This window comes from Leptosomus discolor, chromosome 3 (genome assembly GCF_034619465.1).
Source record: "Leptosomus discolor isolate bLepDis1 chromosome 3, bLepDis1.hap2, whole genome shotgun sequence".
In the NCBI taxonomy this organism is placed as follows: Eukaryota; Metazoa; Chordata; class Aves; order Leptosomiformes; family Leptosomidae; genus Leptosomus; species Leptosomus discolor.
The window spans coordinates 75,571,719-75,592,269 of NC_141393.1; the positions used below are offsets into that span (position 1 = coordinate 75,571,719).

At 37.7% G+C, this 20,551-nt stretch overlaps 1 protein-coding gene across 3 annotated transcripts in view; it reads right to left on the reverse strand.

The window, feature by feature from the left end:
• Nucleotides 1-20,551, reverse strand: part of NTNG1 (netrin G1) — a 153,230-nt gene that overhangs the window by 42,838 nt on the left and 89,841 nt on the right. For all 3 annotated transcript variants that reach the window (XM_086462621.1, XM_086462619.1, XM_086462620.1), the window contains exons 3-4: nucleotides 19,044-19,216; nucleotides 8,710-8,736 (exon numbers count right to left, since the gene is read on the reverse strand). In XM_086462621.1, coding sequence (XP_086318747.1) covers nucleotides 8,710-8,736; nucleotides 19,044-19,216 — 200 coding nt within the window. The remainder of the gene's footprint in view (nucleotides 1-8,709; nucleotides 8,737-19,043; nucleotides 19,217-20,551) is intronic.

The window sequence follows — 20,551 nt, forward strand, 5'->3', positions numbered from 1 at the left end:
AGGATGATGACCTGCACTGTGACATTTACTGTTAGGTAGTCTTCTGCAGTTGAATCAGTCAAGTTGTGATAGAATCACATCGTTACAACATATTCTTGCATTTTGTGCTTTTTTCTCACCACTCAAGAAAATGGAAGAAACAAAAACTGAGTCAGTTTGGTAGGTTCTCAGTCTATGTATTGATTAAAAATAACCTGCCTCTACTGGTCAGATCCACCAATTCACACACATAGGAAGTGCAAACACAATAGTTACAGTGTAAGACAAAAGGTATCCAAAACCCATACTTACTGAGGTGGCATGATAACCCTAGCCCACTGAAAGACTCTAACTTTGTGCACCTGAGAGACTGCTTTCCTCCTCCTCCTCCTGAAACACTGACTGACTGGTTATAGTAAAGAAGGTTCAAGCACACACACACAAATTACTTGCATATTTAATTCACTGTTAAAATTTTGGTAGATTTAGGAACACTTAGGCTTGACCTAAAGATTTTAAAGGGACTGGACATTAGAGAGTAACTGTAAAAATCAGTAGCTAAAAAGGAAAAGCGATCTTTATTGACTACATTGTCCTGCTATCCCCTGAGCCGCCTTCTCTCTCAGCCACTGTGCAACATCAGAGTTGTTGCAGAAAACCTGTAACGTTACAGACTGGAGCTTCCAACATCCTATTTCAGTTGTTGAATACCATGTGGCACACCTACTACAAAAATTCACATGCATAATGGTCTTCAATTGAAACGGCCTTGTTATTACCAGAAGTAAAAGTAATAGCGTCAAAGCTTTGTAATGCCTTAGGCCTAACCCCCTGGAATATCTGTCATTTAATAAACGGTAGGTCCTATATACAAAATCAAAGATTTTATATAATCTGAATCATATAAACAGTAATATTCCATATATAATCTTATTCTGATGATGATTTCCCCAAGAAATCTCATCTTGTCCAAATAAAACCATTACTGGTATGACAGAAAAACCAGTGTTGCATATTTCTTAGTAATCCTACAAATGCTATAGATCTGTGCTCATTTTAGCAAACTTACTTAAAGTGGAGGTTGTAATTAAATAGTTAAAAATTCCCTGACCCTTTAAATTAGATTACATTGAGCTGTTTCTCAACTGGCACCCAAAACAATAAAGATCATATTTACAGTGCCTGAAGATTACTAATTAAGTATTATTACTAGTGATTATTACTAGTTATTAGTGATAATTATAACCATCTTAGAAGTGACTTCTGGAGGTCATTTGTTTCCATGCTTTGCTCATAGCAGGGTCAGCTTCAAAGTTAGATAAGGTTGTTCAGGGTCATATCCAGCTGAGACCAGCTGCTGTCTTCAGTGTGTCTGGGCTGCTTGGTAACATGATTAATGCTCCCGGGAACTTAATGCTTCTATTATGTGCTTTTTTTTTGTTGTTAATCTTTGGTAAAGAGAATATTTTTTTCTTATATCCTCCTTCATGGAATGTATTCTCACCAAGATTACAGGTTTTTTCATAAAGGCCTTTCTGCTTATCTTTGCATTTTTTTATTTTTTATTTTTTTTTAAATGGAGATGACTTTAAATGTTTGATCTAACAAGGTATGTGAGACGACCAAGTCAAAGAATGTTGACTGTCATTCCCACAAGTATATTGGAGCAGATGAGTCATGCTTTGAACAGACACTGGGAAGATTCATTTAGCAGCTAGTTATTCTGTTATAGCAACTTGTGAAAATATTTCCAGTCCTCAGTGATTACCACTAAGGGTTTTATTTATAGAGAAGTTGACTAGGTAAACCAAGCTTTTCCAGAACAGTTCCATGTTTGGACACTGTATTCTCAAATTAAAGTCATTTGCTGCCAGAACAATTAATGAATTTTGGTGTAGGTGGTCTAGAAGATATGCTGTGTAAAACTACTGTAATATATTCTATGACAGTTACTCTGGGCAAACAAGGCTACAGAAATGTGAAAAAAATGTTTCTAAAAGTATGGTTTAGTGTTATTATTTAAAAGTGAAGCTACTGTAGGCACCTTTAAGAGTAGAGATATGTGAGCTATATGACTGAGCAGAAAATCAGATATGACACTTTAAAAAATGTGCATTGGAAATTTCTGCATTTTTAGTTACTATTGTTTGAAAGCCAATATGACTATTGGGAAAAAAAAATCTTACTTTCATGAAGAAGGACAAACGGACTGCATTATATTTATTAGGTGTATGATAATTTCCTCCCTTTTTTTTTTTTCTGAATCCTTTTTTTGGATATACAGTATGGGAATTATTTATGATATTAAACAAAGAAAATCTGTCTCAAATATTCACTGCAACTGCAGTCTGCACCATGGGCTACATCATGGTTTCAGACTGGGGAAATAATGGACAGCCTGATTCCAACCAGACAGCTGCACATGAGAAAAACCTGTCATGATGTTGGCAGAAATGAATCAGCACTTTGCTGGTTTCTCACTCCAACCAAGTACCGAGCTGGCAGTAAAATTAAAATGTATCCCCACTGAGAGGGGCTACCCTTCCTCAGGGGTGAAGAGCGCAGGTGATGGAGTGTGTGAAGACTACGTTGCTGCCTGGGCATCTGCACTCTGTAGCAGACTGGTGCATTTTCATCTCCTAAACTGTTTCTGCATTTGCTGAAAATTACTAATAATAAATTGGTAAGTCTTAAATAATGCTCACTCTAATGGCAGAGAGGGAGCACTTGTGTTGACAACTATCATTACTTACTTAATCTATAACAACAATAAGGAACACTGGTGAGAGACTCGGATTAAGATGTCTTTTAACTTTTCTTCAACTTCTATTGAAAACACAAAAAAGCATTAAAAAGATTGTCAGTGTAAGTTTAATGATTCTAGTAGAAGTCTATGTTTCTAGTCAGAGAAAACTGGCCTTGCCACTGCCTGTTTTAAACCATGAGTACTTGAGAGTAAATATCTGTTCTGAAATATAGCTGTCCGCTGAGTGCAGTGGAGTTATATGTATGACAGCGGTTTTGCGTATTAATATTAAACAAAAAATTAGGAATAATAAAACCCCTGAAATCAATGTCAGATTTAGTAACTGATGGAATAATTGGGTGTTTTATATCGGGGTGTTTTATATCGGAACATATTCCATCACTTCTTGCAAAGATCAGACTACCATTATTACAGCATTCCTCTCTCTTTAGGTCTGTTTGAAGTCATGATAACCTACCTGACACAAAATCTGCCTTTCAGCACTTTCATAACACTGCAAAATCTAGCTCATCAAAAGAGAAGAAATGCTGAAAAGTTTTTTTAAAAATCATCCCTTTATTTTATGAAGTATATATAAAAAAATACTTGGCCAATGTTAGGCAATCTTTTTTGGAGCAATGTAGGAAGTTTCATACCTGTTCCTTTGAAGAAACGAGAATTCTGCATAAATGTGAAGATGTGGTTGTTTTATGGCAGCTCCTCAGCCATAACAGCTTTTATAACTGTTGGAAGAATTTAAATTCAATTAGTACTTTCCGTGTCCACTTATTATCTTAGAGTAAAAGAAAGTGACCCTTTTAGAGGCTTTAAAAAAAATAATCCAATGATCCAGTTCTGGAAACTCTTAGATATCAGAAAAAAATCCACTGATTTTAACAAATGTTTTTGCTAATTCTCAGAATAATGAGGTCTGAGGGAGCATTCTTCAATTGTAAATATTTCCACTAAAATATTTACAAAAGTGCACAATGAATTCAAGTATTTTTGGAAGCAAATATTTAGGTACTTTCTTATGACAGAATTATTCCGTTGATAGTTTGCAGGCGTTGCTCCTTTTTATTTTGATCGGTTCTGCTTTTTCCTACAAAAATGCTGAAATTTGCTGTTCAACTAGGATTACTGTACAGTAATTCACTACTGATGAAGAACAGTAAATCAAGATCATTTTTTAAAAAATCAGAATGCTGATTTGGAAACCTCATTCTTCCCTTACACTCTATGAAATAAACTGATTACATGTCTAAGGGACAGAAAGAAAGAGGAGAGGGGAAAATACAGAAGGGCATTTTTTCCCAGCAATTTCTCCCCAAGCTTTATAGATAACTAGATTTTAAATTATCTTTGTGGATCGTGCCTTCTCTCTATAAAATTCCTTGAGTAACTGCAGCTGAACTTGCATATCGCTCGGGCAATGTGTTTTGCATGGGTACCATGGTACATATTGAAATGTTGATACCTTATTTTCTATAGTGTCCTACCACTTGACTTTGTTAAAACAAAGATAACTGTGACCTAAGTAATTTCCCATATATTACAGCAAATCAAAAAAGCATTGAAAAGACTATTTGACTGATACCCTGTTTTTAAGTAACCCAAGATGCTGAAGCTAAACTTCATGAATGAGAAATAATACTAAACTGTCAGTGGCCATGTCTACTAGACTGGTGAGAATGGCTCTTCTTATCTGTTAAAATTGGTGGATCTGGCTAAACAAAAACTGAAACTAAGGCTCCCCCAAATACCGCCCCCCCCAACCCGTCAGTGCTCCCTCGAGCAGTGTTGGTAGTTTCCGATCCCGCACTAGGAATCACTCTGCAAAGAGATGGTTTCTGCTCAGGGCTGGGGTCAGCGCAGGTGCTCTGCTCACTGAACTTCAAGGGTGAAATCCTAGTTATACAGAAGAAAACTGGCTTTGTTATGAATCCTACCAGGGAAATAAACTACTCACAATGTCTTTTATTTGGAATGTTAAATTTCTTTTAGATCCAGTGTTCAAATAAGTGCATTATACAACACAGCTTATCAATATTTTCTTTCAGCCCAGTAACGTTTTAATATAATGGAAAATCTAATTGTTGAAGTGAAAAATTCTGAGTGCTTCAAAGTACTAAAGTAAAAGAGGGAAAACAAATATTGTTATTTACTTGATAATATAATCAGTTAGTTAGATAAGGTGATTGCCTTAGACTAGGAGCCTGATTAACAGTATTATTTATTAAAAAGTCAAATTTGGATAAAATTGGATTGAAGCAAGAACATTTTGCTAGCATGTCTGAAATAATACATATATTCTGAAGACAATATTTAAATGTTATAAGGAGATAAACATCTTAATGGTCTCTCAACAGTGCAGCTCTCTCTGTAAAACTTGACCTCAAATAATGATAGAAAAGTAATGTACAACCTAGTTACGCATGTTTATATCCTACTGACATATGCGGGTCATATGTATACACTAGTCCAGAGCTTGGCATTGTAATCGCTTTGATTCCGTGGCTGTAAATTTAATGAGAGAACTTCTCAGTTAACGCAAGGGGGCAAAATCAGGTCCAAAATGCTTTGTGTTGTTATTAAAAAAAAAAAAAAAAAAATAAATCTGCTAGTATTTGTTCTCACAACCTTTTAAGATATATATTTACCACATTAAAATTTCATAACAAGTATGTAAAACAAATAAAGCTACAGTCCTCCCAGACTCTTTTAGTTCCAGAAAAATACCTACTAGATCTTTCAAGGTTAAGAAAACAATAAAATAAAAGAGTGCCCATTCAGTCTTTTTTTACTTTTGTGTCTTGCATTCATTTTGATTTAAAAAAAAAAAGTTATCTTAATTTGAAATTGGCTATAAAGAAGAACAAAAACATAGACAACAAAGCAGAAAATACCATTTGATTATCATGTTGCATCTTGCACTTGGGTGCACGGTCTGTCTCTAAACTCTGACTCATCTGCCACCAGCAGGCTTTAAGGTGATAATCACCCACACAGAGCTATTTGCACATCATGTCTATCCTATCCTGTATCTAATTATACCCTTTATAACAAACTGTTTAGCATAATTAGTGGCGTTATGCTTTACAGGGAAAAAGATAGAAGCTATAGTTTAGAACATTCAATTTTCTGAAGGCATACAGGTACAGATTAGTAACTTTGGTATTTGGTCACAAAAAGGAACATTTTGATGCATTGGTCTGTAAAATTGTACAATCATTATTTTAGCAAGTAAACCAATGTAGTTTTCAGAATATTTACATACTGTATGTAAGCATTGTTTAAAATTATGAAATAGTTTTGGGACTCATTAATTGCTAACACTTTTACCAGTATTTTTCAAGACATGGCTGAAAAATGCTGAAAGGACCAGCACTGGAATCAAGAATGCTGGAAACGACCAGAGAACCTATTATTCAGCTGATAGACAACAGCAGGTACAAATGACCTTAATGGGAAAGCTCCGATATTTTTTTTTTTTCTTCTAGATGATCAGAAAGGATGTTTACTTAATGACCACTCTTTCTTTGTGTTCCAACTTTAATGACGAGCTGCTTTAATACAAGATCCTTTGAGGTAAAAAAGGAATAGAGAATGATACATATATGTGCACACAAGTAAATGTATTTTACTTTTCTTTGCTCGCTTTCATTGCCGTCTCAGAAGTGTTAAATGAATAGTGCTTGCAGTGGCATCTTCTTTGTATGCTGGCAGTTTAGTCGTCATAACCCCCGCCCCAACCCCATTCTCCTTTTATGCTAGGAAAAGCTTAAAGCACACAAAAGCCAATACCGCCCCCCCGCCCCCATCAGTGTTTGCTGCCAGGCAAAATAAAACCCAAACTGTATCTCCTGAGAGTAACTTCCTGTCCCCAGACGGGGAAAAACTCTGCTGATATGAACACAAACATTGTACTAGCATAGACAAAAGAAGAAATCATGCAGAATCCATTAAAGCAGCCACAACTAATTAATCTTGTTTGGTTTTATGTGTTAATTGTACTTCTGTTAAATTCTCTTAGAGACCAGGATAAATTTATGTGTTCTATCCTTGTTTGACGGTAATTCTGTTATTTAAATCTTACAGGAAAGATGTTCAGAACACTGCGCAAGTACAGCTATTTTCCCCCTGAGCTATTTAAGAAGACACACGTGAAAAAAACAAGCAGAGTATTTGTATTTACTTGTACTCATGAAGAGATGCTCATGCTTCATCCTTTCCAGGTAGGCGAAGAAATTTGTTGAATTCTACCACATATTATTCCAAGATATTTACAGCAGATTAAAGATAAAGCATAGACTTGCAGAAACTCTTGTATTTGCTATGGAATGTTGAACAGAATTTTCTCCATTTGTAGTAGGTAAACTAATTACCCCAGTGTAAAATACAAAGAGGTCAACAATGCATCCTTTCAGGTCACCATTGTTTAAAAGGTATTTGAGTTTCCCTATTAAGTTTTCAAAGGCCAACATCTGCTGATGCTCAGAAATGGTAGATGTGGTGACGAAGGCTGTATGGAGAGTGAAGTGAAAACACAACCACATAGTCCATGCAACACAGCACTAAGAAACTACAGCACAACCAAACTCCAAAGACCTATTTTCCCATTCATCCCATTTCTGTTATTAATGGCAGGAATAGTCCTGAGAACAGTGACACAAACTTCTCATTCATTTAGTTCATTTTTTTCATTATAAAATATATGAATAAACACAACATTCTGAAAACAGGATCTCGCCAAAGGAGATACTACAGCGGGAAATTACATTATTAAGATTGAAGGCTTTCATTTGCATGTTATTGTCATTGATGCTGTTTCACTATTTAAAGCTGCAAAACAGATGCCATGGCATTCAGCTGTTAACGCCGCTCTCGTTGCAAGGAGGCTAGTTTTGATGGCATTTAACTTGCTGTCTAGAGCTTAACAAATCAGCGCCATTCATGAGCTTAAGTAAACTGAGCTGATTTATAAATTCACAGACCTGACGCTGCATCATAAGAAGCGAGACAGTTTTACCCGAATTATTAGAAGCTTTTCGGTTGGATATCAGGTATGGCAAATTGCATTTTACTACTGTGATATTTTATCATTGTGATAGTCCTGCATCACACAAGTTGTGTCTAAAGCCTCTGCAAAGCTGAGGCTATGGGGAATATTCTTTCAGTCAGCCGCAGCAGGATCCCATTTCTACCTCCCTGCTTTATTTGTAATCAGCTAACGTGCCATGACTGTGTGCACTTCTCAGCCATGGAACTCAGCTGAGGCTCACAGCTGAGCTACTGCGCACTTAGTCCCTTCAAGTGTTTTATTTAATTAATCATCTATTTCATTGATATAGTACTTCTTCACATAACAGTGTTATGATTTTGTTACAGTTTAACTGTAATATTTTGGTGCTTTAATTGCATACAGGAAAGCAGGTTTTTGTGAAGGAACACAATTCTGTTTATTTTATGGAGTAAAGCCCAGTTCAAAAGCTGCTGGAGTTAATGCAAAGATTCCAGCAGATACGCTGCCTTTGCTAAACTACATACAAATGAAAAGTGTTCCATTTGTAAACTCTCCCATTTCCTCTTTGAATTGACACATGCAGATACACACATGAAAATTAATGGCCCTACACTTCTCTGTTATTAGCAAACACTTTTTTTTTTTTTGGGGGGGGGAAAAGATGCTAAAACCTATCTTCTGTGGAACAGTGTCTTAATTTTCTGTATAACACTCAGTTTTCATCTGCTGATCAGAACTGATCAGAAAATCTGTGGGCGAAGGCAGATGTGTTGTCAGGAGTGACATTCTCTGACCATGTAATACGGTTACAGGTTAATGTAATAGAGGAAGGCTAACACACAGCCCCTGCGCTGTAGAGCATATTTTTAGAGAAATATTGTCTACAACAGGAAAGGATGCTGGGAAATTAGATCCAAGAAGCTGAATGACAATGCAAAACAATACTGTTTTTTTTACTTACTACCAATACTGGAAATACTGGGTATACCTGTAAAGAAAGAAAACACAAAAAAAGTACAGTTAGCTGTTTGCTGGAGTTGGCTGAGCTATTACATCTATGATTCTGAAAACAATTTTCTCCTAATTTTCAGAATATTATATCAATACATAGTTGAACTCAGGCAACCGCCAATAATGTACCCAGCCCTTTACAAATGCAGAGTCTTTAGATTTTTCAGTACGAGGCTGCAGGGACCACTAAAATGTATTGACAGATGGGTATTTCTGGGACCTACACCAGCTCTCTGAACTTCATGAATTTGTTCAGAACAGTTTTGTATTTCAACTTACCAGCCATTACGTTTAATGCTCTAGATAAAAATATCAGTCATGCATGTATTATGCAGATCTAGGAGAATAATTTAACCAAGGGATAGATGCATTGCTAACTGCTTTGGCCAGCTGCTTAAATCAGTTGATACCTTCTGTTGCATTATCTATATATAGCTATTTTTACCTCTTTTACCTGACCGTTATCTAAATTAAACTATGGAAAAGAAATGTAATTGAGTGAAACAATCTAATGCATTAGGTTGGTCATATTGACTAAGTCTCCCACTGATTTCCTCCGCCCCACCCCATCCCCGGCTTTCACTTTAATTCCTAAGCTGAATTAATGCAAGGAAACCATTCCAGAGGCAGGTGAGATTTACCAGAAGAGGTGGGGCTGCTGAGGAGTAAAACTCCTCTGCTGCGTTAGCAATGTGGGATCTCATGCTGCGTGATGCAGTCCCAACACGTAGCTTGTTGTCAGGTCTGCCCTGAAAGGTGTTTACCACAAAAATATAGACATTAAATCTTTCCTGAAATGCCACTTTCTTTAGATTAAATGGCATTGCTAATGGCACTACTGCTAGTCTCTTGGGTTAAAGCCACAAATTGCAGATCAGTACTTAAATCCTGGATATTTGCATCCTCTCAGTTAAATACAGTTTGCCTTTTGTAAGTTTTATTGACTTTTGATGGCATGCATTTGACTGCAGAAATCTGTCTGCTTCTCCATTAAACATCTGCTATACTTCTTTCAACATCTATCTTGAAGTTCTGTCTTACTCAGAGATGGCATGGACCTCATTCTGCAATTAAGCAAACTGGAGCAAAGGAATGTCTTGGGGATAAATGATATTCACTGTAAGCAAGGTTGTAGAGCCAAGTTGGGAACTTTTCTAACTCATGGCATGGCTAAGACAATGCTGAAGTAATTGCATTTGCAGAATGGCAACCATAAATAGATCTTCTGTGTGTCACCACATCAGTCCTGGGGCACATGTCAGAATTGCAGCTTTCTGGTTTCATACCCTATGGAACCTGCGGTCTGGCAGAGCACCAGGCACCACACTGGAGACAGCACCTACTGCTAACTGAGCCCCACACGCAGATTTTGTTTGCAAACTTAATTATTTCTACTTCTGCTGAGATTAACATGTATTTTCGAAAATTTTAGAATCATGAGTTATTAAAAGCTAAAAAAAAATAAAATCATCATAAGAGAACAATGCTGTTATAGTTCTAAAACAAAAAGTGCTTTTTCAGTTAGGATAATGTAAGAGAACTTCTATCTCTTTGTCTTAAATGTCAAGAAGGCAATCAATTTTCAAATAATTTTCCTCAAAGTTTCAATAGCAGCTTGTTTACAGTTTTGCAAGTCCTTGTAGCTGTTTTAAATTAGCAGGATTCGTTTCCCTTTATACACTGATGGAACCTGCACAAGTATTAGATAAAATACAGATACTGTGATACTGTGTTCTCGCACTCGCACTTCCACTGTGAAATGGTATTTGTATTTCCTCTGGGTATACTTCCCCCGCCTCAAACCTCTCTCTCTCTCCTACACGCACATACAAATATCCTTTCCTTTCTCTCCTGAACAGATTGTAGCAAAGGGAGAGGTTTTCCTGCAAGTCTGCTCTCCTCATTTGACTGTATTTCAGAATTTTCAATGAATTCATAGTGATAAATGCTTCCTGGGCAGAGAATAATGAAAACAAGATGCCTGATAGCCTGAAGGGCTTTGTATTAACCTTGCAAAGTGGTCTTCAGGTTCTGTTTGAAAAGTTCTTTTACTATTTCCATAGAGCTTCTTGGGTTGGTGTGATCTTCTCTAACCAGCTTGATTTTTGTAACACCAGGTATCCCTGTGTGTGGTGACTGGCCTTGATAGTGCACTACTTTATGCCCTTTCTGCTAAACAGAGTGAGAATGGCACTTCTAAGTTTGTCTGGAAAACAGCTGGTTATGTAGGGCCACAAAGCAGGATCTATTAACACTCTGTGAAAACAGCACATACGATGGGAAAATTATTCTTAGTATGAGTCGTTTTGTGAGCTCCAGAGTTACACATTGAGGCTAGCTCTTGAATTCAGCTGAGCTGTATCTGGTGCAAGTCCTCAGGTAATGAGGCACAGGAGGTGTGATTCTGCCTCTCCCCCGGTCAATGTGGAGGCATGCCTGCTCCCGTGGCACCACCGCCGGGGACACCAACAGCCTGCGGGGAGTCATCCCACTGCTGCCGGCCCTTTGGATGGAACCGGTACGTTACGTGACGTGGATCATTTCCAGTCAGCATTCTACTGAAATCTGTGAGTGCTTTGCAGCAGTGAAATGATGTGAGCAGGGTATAGAGAGCGATGAAGAATCAGGCCCATTACTTCCCTTGATGCTCAACTCTATTCAGCTAGACATAAAGAGTAAATAAAACAAGTGATTGCATTTACGCATATTCAGTTGTTAAACCAAAGCAATGTTCAGTCTAAATTATCTTCTAGTTGAAATCACTGGGATGGTTATTAATGGTAATAGTTTTATAGTGGGGAACAGCAAGCAAAGCATGCAAAGAAAGTACAGGGGTAGCTACTGCCCCTGAAATGGCGAACACTGCAGAAGAAAGTTTCTAATACTACTGATTATTTTTGACTTAACTTGAGGGTGGTGGTTTGGTGTATTACATGTTCACTGTAAGTGCATCTAAATATACATGCATCGAGAGAAAAAAAATCTGGTGTTTTCCTTTCATACGATCTTCTGCATCTGCCCTGTAATTTTCTTGTTTCCCCTTTTTTCCAGAAATGGGTTGGTTTAGCTGTTAGCTACCATGGAGCCGACTATTGAGAACAGAGAAAAAAGCAAATCAGATGCTAGCAAAGACAGCAATTTTTTTTATTTCTTCTATAGTTTGTGTCAGCGTGAAATCCGTAACACAAAGGAAGAGCACCAGGCTTTCGGTGAGAAGCATCACACTGCTGCTTCCAGTCTCAGGGCAGGTCGTCCCCTCCAGTCCCTCTTACCACCTCCATCGTCAATGCCTGGGTGTGCTTCTTGCCAGCTGCGCAGTTAATGCAGCCAGGCTGCATCCCTTCCTGGGCAGGGAGTACATGTGGGATGAGGGAATTATTCTGTCAACTCGGTCCTGGCTGCCATCTTTCCCATGGGCTTCTCTGCCTCTTCTCTGTCCCAAGTTGAACGTGCACCTGCCATATGACAGGGAGCCAGGGACAGGTTCCTGCTGCTATCAAAACACTACACGCAGCTTGCAGCTCACTCGTGTTCAGGGCAAGTGTCACCAAGAGCTCCGTGAATTACCTAGGTGAGGTGAATACAGCCCAGACACTGAGAATCAAGACTGCCTCCCACGAAGACATGGCGGGACACGATAGTAAATAATGCAGTGCAAGTCTGGATTCCTATTAATTGCTGATCAAAGCTGCGTGAAAGCTTTTCTGACAAAAGAGACGTTCTTATAATTGCACTCTACACCACACATTCTAACTTTTAAAACACCTTTAACAAAATATAGAGCTTTCCATAGCAAGGAGGGCTGTTAATGCCACATCTGATCTTTTGCTAGAATATCTGTGCTGCAACATGACAGCACTCCCTGCAGTGAGTCTTTCTTCCCTTTGCAAGTCCTCCACGGAGGCATGATTGCTATATCAGATCCTCAGCATCAATTTCAGAAGTTCTGAATTCTCTAGTAATTTAAAGCCCTGAGAAGCTGGAGGAACCTAGCATCTTGTAATCCCTCAAAGGGAGTGATTGTTATGATCATAGGAGCGAACTTTTCATGTACTGCCAAACCTGTAGTCAGCCAAAGGATTGCACACAGTGAAAGACACAATTCTCAGGAAATTTCGCATGTTTCATTGCAGGAGCCCTAGAACTGCTACTGCTAATTTTGCAGTTGCTTGCTCTGTAAAGATTGAAAATTTTTCAATTCGCAGAAAAAGAGCTGGGAACAATGAAGTTTGTTATCCTCCACCTCTGCTCTCCCAAGCAATATCGCCAAAACTAAATGGCACAGAGAAAACACTTACTTACTCATTTATTGGGTAACACCTTTTAAAATCTGCAATTTTTCTCATGATGTTTTAGTGACTCCAAACCAGTATTGAAAACTTTCTTTCTAGGAAACTCCCAGTGAGATCAAAGGATTTTTTTTTCAAGTAGTCATAATTTATTGATAGAGTATTAGATATTAGAAACTTCAAAAAGCCCGAAACTCAGACCATTTTTAGAACTTTGAGTATCTTATAACAGACACTTTGCCTTCCCATACTGCTGCCTAGGGACTAGAACCCTCCTTCATTGCTCCTCTTCACTGTACATGGCAAAAATAGAGTTGTTTGAAACCAGCAATGGATGGAAGCAATTCATTTCCCAGCAACAGATGCCATCATAACCAACACAACCAACCAACTCAGCAGGGTCACACAAGAGCATAGAGTGCTGAAGAACAATTTTTCAAGCCCCATTTAAAAAAAAATACAGCACGCGTTATTTATAGTGCATTGTTCTTTAGGTATGTACCTGCAATGTTTCTTACGGCCATTGCAACGGATACCTGGTTGGAGGGAAGTTAGTTTATCAGTTGCAGGTTTTCCTGACACTTCTGTGTTCCTGAATGCTCTTGATACACTACAGTTTTGCCCCCCACCCAAGCTTCCCAGTCTGACACAGTTTTTTGTGTGGTATCTTCCTGTGGCTTTATATCTTCTGTAAGCTTCATGAGACAAAATTAATACGTAACATAAAATGAGAACAATAAGAAGCTTTGTTGTTTTGTAACTTATTATTGCATTCATATCTTCCTTTTTCTCTATGAAAGATGTTATCAAAATCATCAAGAAGCAACATTTTACATCTTAAGCATGAGTGTCCCATTCCTTCAAATCAAGATCATGTGGGATCACCTCCTCTACCTCAGTCATGAAGTAGGCACTGGAAAGCTCCTTCCAGTTGTCTGGGGGAACAAGGCCCTTAGAAAACAGGACGCTATCTACTTTGTGAGTTTGCTTTGACAGGATAGCAGGATGTGTGATCTTTTCAGTTACAGGGATCCATGCTACTTGGATTCCTGAATAAAGCCTGCCATCACACAACCTCTTGGCCAACTTCATTTACCTGGGTCCTTCAAGATGGCTTTGTGTCACCAAATATTCACATGGAAAACTACAAACACAGATGACGGTAATGAGCACAATACTTGAAGTGCCATATTTTTTGCCAGAAACTGTTTCTGTGGCAGCTGTGCTGCAGCGATGCCTCCTGAGTCTTCTCCCATTCAGGGAAGATTAAGGCCATGCTGCTGAGGCAGAGGCTGTACTGTCAGAGGAGGGCCCACTGCAGGAGAAATTCAGTAAACTGATTGAGACTATCTGCCTATCTGTTGACTGAAAAGAACCACCAATGTTCCCCGTGTCCTGGTCAATCCTTTGTTTCACATTGAACTATGAATTAGGAAAGTCATGTAACAGCTGGGAGGTGGTTTTCGATGAGTGTCAAGCACTCCTGGTACAGGTTGTTGGTTGTGGAGGGACGGACAAAAAAAGAGCAGGCTTTGATGGATGGCAGCCCAGCACAGTCTTAGACAGCTCTGCCTGATGGAGCAAGGAACATAAGTGCCAAAGATGATCTAAACAACAGGAGGAAGAAAAGGGCTAGTGCTGTCAGACACATTCGACTGCTGAGGAGAAAAGCTATCTTGTAATAACAAGTATAAAGAAATTCAATAAGTTCACTTTGAGTGTCAAAACATATTGCAGAACAAACTATCCATAGAACGTGGCAGCACAAGGGAATAAATGTAATCACAAAATAGTCAATAAGATAGAGTGAAAATATAAAAATAAATGCTATGCGGGAGACAAATGAGGAAATATTGTCAGTGCCAGTAAACAACAGAGTACTCAGTGTCTTTCACAAGCAAAGCACGGCAAAAACATTTTGCATTCTCCTAAAAAATTCATGTTGACTTAAAATGAGGATACAGAAAACAGCTTTATATCAAGATTTAGGCCATGACTGGAGTATAATTAGAATGGTCTTGTATTTCATGAGCTGCAGCTTGAAAAGGTATAATAAAGTCTTATTTGGCCACAAAAAAAATGGCAGAAGCAGAACAGTGGAAACAACAGAAGTTCCAGTTGGGAAAGATTTGGAAATAGACATTAGGATTCTTGTTGAATCTGAGAAATTTTCCCAAATTCAGAGAATTGCAAGAAAAAGAATCTTTTTATTTTGAAAAAAAATTCTGAGTGTTTCATTTATACAGCTATTTTTAGCTGTGTGTTATTTAAGCACACTTATACAAAAAGCCCTTCAAATCCATTTAACATTTAAAATATTTTGGTCTTAGATGGAAAAGACAGGCTCTGAAAATTGAAGGAAGGGAGAGCATCAAAGGGACAGTGTATTACTGGATTATACAAAGTGTCCCCAGGGAATTAAAGTAATATATCAAGGGAAGTTTAGGGTCAGACCAGGTAAGTCAATTTTATCAACATCTTCCAGAAACTATTTACAGAATTCACACCTGATTTACGGAGGGTATAATGCCAGGGCTGCACTACTGACCACACAATGGAGATGGTCACATAAAGGCAGCTGGGTAAGTGAAATTACTCTGGCTGCGCAGAGAATTTACACAATAATGCAAAATATGCTCCAACACATGTGGCATTAAATTAGGAAGTGACAAAAGAAATGTAGCTTTTACATACCATAAAAGATTGCTGCTTGTAGCAAGTAATGAGACAACTCACAAGAAGAGAAGCTGACTTAGTTCTGAGTAGTACCTAGGACCCGATTCAAGAAGTGGTTATCAGAGAACCACTTCTGGACTGAAAGTCGCATACTTGTTGAGAAGGAAAAAGATAAAAAAAATCCACTGCAGTAATATTTAACTTTCACAAAGCAAGCAGGTAAAAATGAGGAAGTTAGTTCATAGAAAGATGAAAAGAACAGCTACAAAGATTTAATGCAAACAGCATAGAGGCAGGCTAGAGATAAAGTGTATGATTCTCAGAATAATCACATATAACCCATAATTTTTTTTAAAATTATAAAAATCATCTACCTTATAAACAAAAACCCCAACCCCAACACCCACCCAACCCAAACCAGCAGAATGAAGATGATTTTGGAAAGACACCCTTCAAAAGTGTAAGTCATCTCAATGGAGAAAGACAGGGGGAGAAAAAAGCATAAAATCTGTCGAGTTAAATATAAACCACAGTATTTGAGAATCAATTTGCTACAGACCTAAAAGTTAACAATACTATTTTGTTAAAATAACCACACTAGAAGGAGGAGCCCTACCAGAGAGATGACTGGGTAGACAGGCAATCGATTTATAAAAGTACTGAATGCTAAATTAATTATTTTCACTGATATTGACAACAAAGAAGGTTAAAGAGATTATCAAAATCTGAGGAAGCTTCTCCACGTCTATCATCATCTGAAGGTGTTTTAGAAGATGTAAATAATATCAAACAATAAGAAGTGTCATAAGGTGATGTTCACCCCAAAAGTGTTGTAAAAGAACTCAAATATGACATTTCTGAACTAACTACTGTAACATACAACCTGTCACTTATGTCACCCTTGACGCCAGAAGAAATGTTGTAACTGTGGCACAGTCTTTAAAAAGGACTCAAGGGCGACTCCTGTAATAACAAAATATAAAGCAGACATATTTTTATGCCATTGTAAAAGACCCATGTTGTTCTCGTGTCTAGAATGTCATGTGTAGTTTTAGCCTCACCAAATAAAATAATGACATCATGGAACCAGAAGAGAGCAAGAAAGCACAGATGACCAGAGATGTGGCACGGTTTTATATATGATAAGATTAGATTAGGATTCATCATTTAGAAAATAGGTTGGAGGATTGGACATGTCAAGACCATATAATCATAAGTGGTATAACGGATGTAAACAGGGATGCATTATTCTCCATTTTTTCCTATTTAAGGAGGTACAGGCTTAATCATGTAAAAAAATTAAAGCAAATAAAAGGAAATTGTGTAGTTGAAATGTGAAATGTATTGCCATGTCACTGAGATCAAGCTTATGATAGTCGGGTCTGTCTCTCTGCTCAACAGCTAGCAACCACTGCGGGTATGATGGAAGGTCCAGCTCAGAAAACTAGTTTATTGCTGGCAACTGGGAAGACAAAGAAGAAATCCTTCATACTTCCTGTTTGCCATAAATTCCTGCTCCTGATCATCGCTGAAGTCAGGATTTGAGGGTAAGTGGAGCATTCATCAGCTTGAACAAGGTTACATTTTCATGATGCTGTCATAAGAATAATAAAAAACAGAAGGGACTGCCTATTATTTGCAAAACGTTTTGATTTTTGATGGAACTATATATCTGATGGAATTCAATAATGTTGAAAGTTGTTTTAACAAGATTCAGGCATCCTTTTGGTGGGCGCTAATTCTACTGTTCCGTCTGGTGTGTGCTCAACTGATTGGAAATGATGTAACTGACATAGCAAGCTGCATTTTGAAAGATTCTTGTGTTTCATCTTCAGATGTATCTTGTCACTAGTTTAGATGATTGCTGGGGTAGCAACTGCATTATATATAAAAAAAAATATATAAAATGTATAGATGTGCATATATACATATGCATGTGTGTATATGTATATATATAAAATACGTAAATAAAACCAACCTGGTAAATCTCACCATTTTTTCCAAACATAGTTTTAAAGTATTAATTCTTTGAGCCACACTCATGTTTTATAACATGCAAAAAAGTGAATACGCTTACAAAACGTTTTTCCCCCGCTTTTTGGAAGTTCATTTTTTTTCTGCTCAGTAAGAATTTTATCATAATTTCATGCCCCCACACTTCATGGTTTGTTACTTGGTCTATTACTCTCACATTTAACTTGATAAGGTCCTGCTTCCTATGATATTAATTTTTGAGTTTTGATTCTTCACAGCTGCTGCTTTGAAGTCTTAGATAACATTCTCAGCATTGCACATTGCTTCTGGTTTTAAACTTTTCATTCAACTGCAGTACATAGCTCTGTTTCTCCCAAATAACTTTTCAGTAAATTGTTATATTCTAATATTCTAAAATGAATGTTTTGCTTTTAATCCGGGCAAAACTGTGGACTCTTTTCTTAAAAGAAGCTAGTAACTTCTGTCAAAAGGTTTGGTGATTTAGCCTCATCTTCTCCAATCCTTTCTTCAAAGGAATTTAAGTCTGTTACTCAGTTCAGGAGGATTCTGAATCATTGTGTATTTCATACATGCATGAAAGGAAGAACTGATGCTCATACTTGTCTTCGTGCCCTCTGTTTCAGAACCATGTTCTTTTTGACCCAATCCTGTCCAGGACCAGGAAACACAGCTGTCAATAACTTCCTTTGGATAATATGAAAGGGGCTGGAATAGTGAGTATGTGTGTTGAGTGGCTACTAGCTAGAAACAAGCAGATATAAAAACTCAGTTTTTGCCCTTGCAAAGAGTACATGTGAATCTGGAGCGTAGGTCAACATCAGGTGAAAACTTCCTTTACCAACCTTTAGATCTTCCGTTATGAATCGGAAAAATTTGGTCTGAGATTTTCTACCTTTCTTACGTGGAAAAGAAATCAGCAAAGGCCTCATCTCACATGTTGAGCTGAGGTCGTTTTGAAACTTGAGGCAATAAGGATGTATGAACGGAGAGCTGAGAGTGCCATGGCTGGAGCAGTACTGCAGATATTCCCACTCGTTTGCCTGTGTGCATGCTTTTTATGTGAAGGGCCCTAATTTTTTCACTGCTTAGACCATTCTGTGCAATGTCCAGGGATTTGTCTATGGATACAAACACGTGGTTCTCATGCAAGTTATTTCCAACCATGTGAGAGTACAGATGATGTATACTTACAATTAACACTTACAATTTGACACCTTGTCCAATTATATGCACTGGGTCGTAAAGAAATGAAAAATTTTTGCCAGCATTAATCTTCCTTCAGAATTCTAATAATGAAATATCCTTATCATACAGAACTACTCACAGATATTAGCAGTGCCCTTAGGTATAGGCAGATAAGAACCAGGGCTCCATGGTCGGCCCTGGTAATTCTTCTTGCATTTTCCACAGTCTGGGCCAGTTGTGTTATGCTCACATTCACAAAGTAGTCTTTTGTTTTCTTCTTTACAGCCAGTAGCATGAAGGTTGCACTTACACCTATTTTTAAAAGGCAAAAATAAAAAAAAAGTGCGTTATTATTTAGAGGTGAGTTTAAGTCCAGATTGATTCTTAGTAAAGCAAGTACTATGGCAACCACTCTACTTCTGTGCGTTGTGCCTGTATTATCGTTTTAGCATGCTTTACAAGACATCACTCAAATAGCATGTTCTAATATCTTCAGCTCACACAAGTCTAAAAGCAGTAATTTCACCCAGACCTCCAAGATGCTGAATCTTTTGTTTTCACTAACAGCTCCACTGAGATCAACTAAATTATTCATAATTTTCACTACAGACAGGTCTATAATCTTGCAGAAATTCAAGAGTTACTCAGTACTCCCAGGAATAAAACAAGTCCTGTGCTTATGTCCTCAGAGAACTTGGCCCAAATTAAGATCCAAATTAGGCCCTGGTAGTCTGAGAAAACAGACTTCAATTAAATATCCACAATGCCACACTTCAGTAGAAGTGAACCTCACTGTAATGGTGTTTTGCTGTTTTTGTTCCGCACATACTCTCTTGCTCAGAAACAAAAATTGCTTTGATATAGTTGTAGTAGCTGAAGGTTAGAGGAAATGTTTTGGTAGGCACTTTTAGTTTTCTTAGGAAAAAACAACTAATCGAACCTTGCGACAAAACCATTAGATAAACCAGATTCTGCATCTGGTCTTGGAACAATTGTATTTTCCTTAAATTCCCCTCTTTCCTTGAAACTAGGACACTTACAGAATGGGAAGCTAGTTTCATAAACAGTACAGTATTGTCACCTCTTTCCGTCCCTTTCCAGTACATGTCAAAACCGGCTAAAATCTGTTTCTGTTTGGGGCTGGAGAGATAACTAGTATCTAACGACCCTGTCTGTTTGTTTTCCTAATGATTGTACATCTAGCGATTTAAAGGGTTCTCATGTGGGCATTTGTCACCTGTTCCATACAGTGACCAATAATTAGAGCAAAACAACACATGGAATGGCCAAGTGCAAATTAACAGCTGTCAAGCTGACTTTCATTTGCAACGAATATGACCTGAAGCAACTGCCCACATACATATATATCCCCGGGGTAAACCAAGCTTGCAGTTGTCTTAAGTGGCTGCTGCAGAAAATCCACAAGAATCTGTAATACAGTAGGTGGCGGAACATTCTCTTCAATGCTAGAAATGAAGTAGATGAAACTGCTGTTATTTGAGCAATGCTCATTTAAAAGAAAAACAGGTTCAGCACCTTTTAAATTGAAACTACCAAAACATACTGAATATGCTAGACAAAAGAAAGTGTGATTCATTTTCATATCATTTCCAAAATATTGATGCTTAAAGACTATATCAATTATGA